The sequence below is a fragment of the Penaeus vannamei genome, chromosome 8 (assembly GCF_042767895.1).
Source record: "Penaeus vannamei isolate JL-2024 chromosome 8, ASM4276789v1, whole genome shotgun sequence".
Classification (NCBI taxonomy): Eukaryota; Metazoa; Arthropoda; class Malacostraca; order Decapoda; family Penaeidae; genus Penaeus; species Penaeus vannamei.
The window spans coordinates 12,273,483-12,275,982 of record NC_091556.1 but is presented as its reverse complement, the minus strand read 5'-3'; the positions used below and the strand labels follow the sequence as shown (position 1 = coordinate 12,275,982).

The window sequence follows — 2,500 nt, the reverse complement described above, 5'->3', positions numbered from 1 at the left end:
TTTTCCCTCACGAAGTACGGCCAGGAAGGTGTTCAAGGAGACTCACTAAACTCATAACACATAAGGAGTTTGGTGCACGGTTTTGGCCTCGATTCTTCGTCATTAGCGCAAAAATGTCAACAGCAAAAACAACATTTATCAAGTTTAGATCCAGAAAAGATGCAGAACAGGAAGGCGATTGTTCTTATGTCTATATTAGAGTTGTAAATATCTTACATAAAGATAGTTATAGTGGGGATAACATATCTTAGAGATAGTGCGATTATCTTTTTGTTTTCATGTGATTTCTGTTCAGTGAATAACTATTGCCTTATATCATCCATGAAGCTGGGAATACTCATGTCCGTCTGTTTCCAAGGCAAAAAGAGCAAAAACAAAAACAATAACAGCTTTGGATCCCACATGTGTATAGTTTGATCGTTGGCTATGAACAAAAAAGACCATTCTTGATTTTTCATCAGTGAAATTCTTCGAGAGGCAACTAACGGGCTCGCCTCCGGGCTAGTCCAGTGGTAACGTGTTGGCCTCTCGTCCAAGGGGTCGTCGGCTCGCGCCGCTGCAATTGTCGCCCGGAGGTTACCGCTGTGGCTGGGCACTACGGTGGGTGAGGACTAAGCTCTGTCGTGTCAGCACTAGCTGACATACGTTGATCGAGTCGGCATTAGTCAGCACAGGCCGGGAACCCCCATAGCCCGAACGAGGCTCAGCTTCGCATATCGGACTTATCCATATCCTTAGTTACGGGCTGGCAATTTTCACTCACCGAAAGCAAGACGTAAGCAAAGCAACGCCTGAGATCAAAACTCTTTGTGTTCGTTTCGCTGTATCGGAACGGCGGCTGCGATTTCCCTCCCCTTATCTGGGTATCGACGAATGACGACGGTCCACAGGCCTAATCTCGTCTGGAAACAGCACGGTGGATAGAATCATTAGGACTCTTTGTTTTATCCCATAATCCGGGGGGGGGGGGGGGTTCTCGTACTGGGGGGGGAGGTGTTGTGTTTCTACCCTTTATTGGATTTCCCCTCGGATTCTTCCTCTCTCCCTCTCTCCCTCCCTCCTTCACGCCCTCCCTCTCCCTCCTACATTTTCTTTTCTCTCTGTTTCTCTTTGATATTTACATTTTGGAATTAGTTAGTTTGATTGGTTATTCATATCTTTACGCATAAAGGTCATATTTCTTGAACATATAATTTCTGATTAGTTATGTATAGACAGCATGTTTTATTTTACGTAAAGTAACAGTGCCTGTCTTTTTCGCGCAGGTTATGGGGAGCCGCCAGTCCGGCCACAGCACCACGGGTGCATTATGCGCTGCCAAGCCTTCTCAGAGTCATTCCCTCGATGCCAGCCAACCCCCCGACGCGGCCGGCGCTGCCGACCAGAAGGAACTTTCAGAAACGCCGGATGCAGCTAGTAGCGGCGCTGGGGGCGAGGCCCCAGTTGATGCCGCCGTCAGGCCAGGGGTTCCCTCGGTCGTAGTTGTAGAGCCAACCTCTAGAGGTATAGAAGAAATACACTTAGAACCACAAGTCTGTGAAATTAGAGTGCAGCCGCCGACGCCGACCAGAACGCCTTCAGAAGCCCCTTCGTTGGAGACGGAGTCCAGAACGGCGCCCAGCGCACCCCTGCTCCCCGACGACACATCTAGCAGCGCGTCTCCTGCCACGACGTCGAAGCCGGACCCGGCGCCGACAGGCCACACATCGAACACCGACAGCACCGACTCGGCGGAAAGACGCCCCTTCCGGCCGTCGGCACCGGATCTCCCGTCTTACGAAGATGCTGTCATCGCCTCGTTGGCGCCCGAAGCCGGGGGCGACTCCCGCACCCCAAAGGCCCCCGGTGCCGCCAAGCAGCCGTCGGCGCTTCCACGGGTGCGAGATGTGCGTGTGGGCGTGAACCTTGTCCGTGCAGCGGGCAAGTTGCTGACTTTCTTGGCCACCGTGGATGCTCACCCCGCCTTGTACAGCGGGCCTTTGGTGAAGGCAGCGCTGCGCAGGTACGCTCGCTTCTCTGTGATTTTTCATGTAAAAACATGTTATGACCTGTACAAAGACATGGTAGTCCATGTATTTCACTTCTAAGCAGTATTTGCAACATTTTTATTACATTCACTCTCAATGCCTTTGCAGGTACGAGCGACTCTGGCTGCCTCTGGCCGCGAAAGGGGAATGCGAGGGTGCGGCGCCCCCTCTCGACGTACACTGGGTGTGGCTGGTGCACATGCTGGCCCCTCAGCATTATCACCAAGACTGTCAGGCTGTGGCCGGAACACAGGTCCACCATCGACTCATGACGTCCAAGGTAGGAAGCTCACCTTTCCCCGGGCCTTAGACTGCCGCTTTTCTTTTCTCTGCCACGCGTGCAACCTTTTCATTCTGTCTTGTGTACCTTTACCCGTATGTCCTGCATGTAGCCTTTCCCTTTTCTAATGTGTGTAGCCCTGCCTCTCTCTGTCGTACATTTAGCCCTACCCTTCTCTACCCTTCTCTGTGTA

General features: G+C 51.9%; 1 protein-coding gene across 5 annotated transcripts in view; it reads left to right on the top strand.

The window, feature by feature from the left end:
• Positions 1–2,352, top strand: part of LOC113811412 (mucin-7) — a 46,181-nt gene extending 43,829 nt beyond the window's left edge. For all 5 annotated transcript variants that reach the window (XM_070124359.1, XM_070124357.1, XM_070124354.1 and 2 more), the window contains 2 exons: positions 1,266–2,002; positions 2,136–2,352. In XM_070124359.1, coding sequence (XP_069980460.1) covers positions 1,269–2,002; positions 2,136–2,337 — 936 coding nt within the window. In that variant the 5' untranslated portion in view covers positions 1,266–1,268 and the 3' untranslated portion in view covers positions 2,338–2,352. The remainder of the gene's footprint in view (positions 1–1,265; positions 2,003–2,135) is intronic.
• The last annotated feature ends 148 nt before the right edge of the window (positions 2,353–2,500 follow it).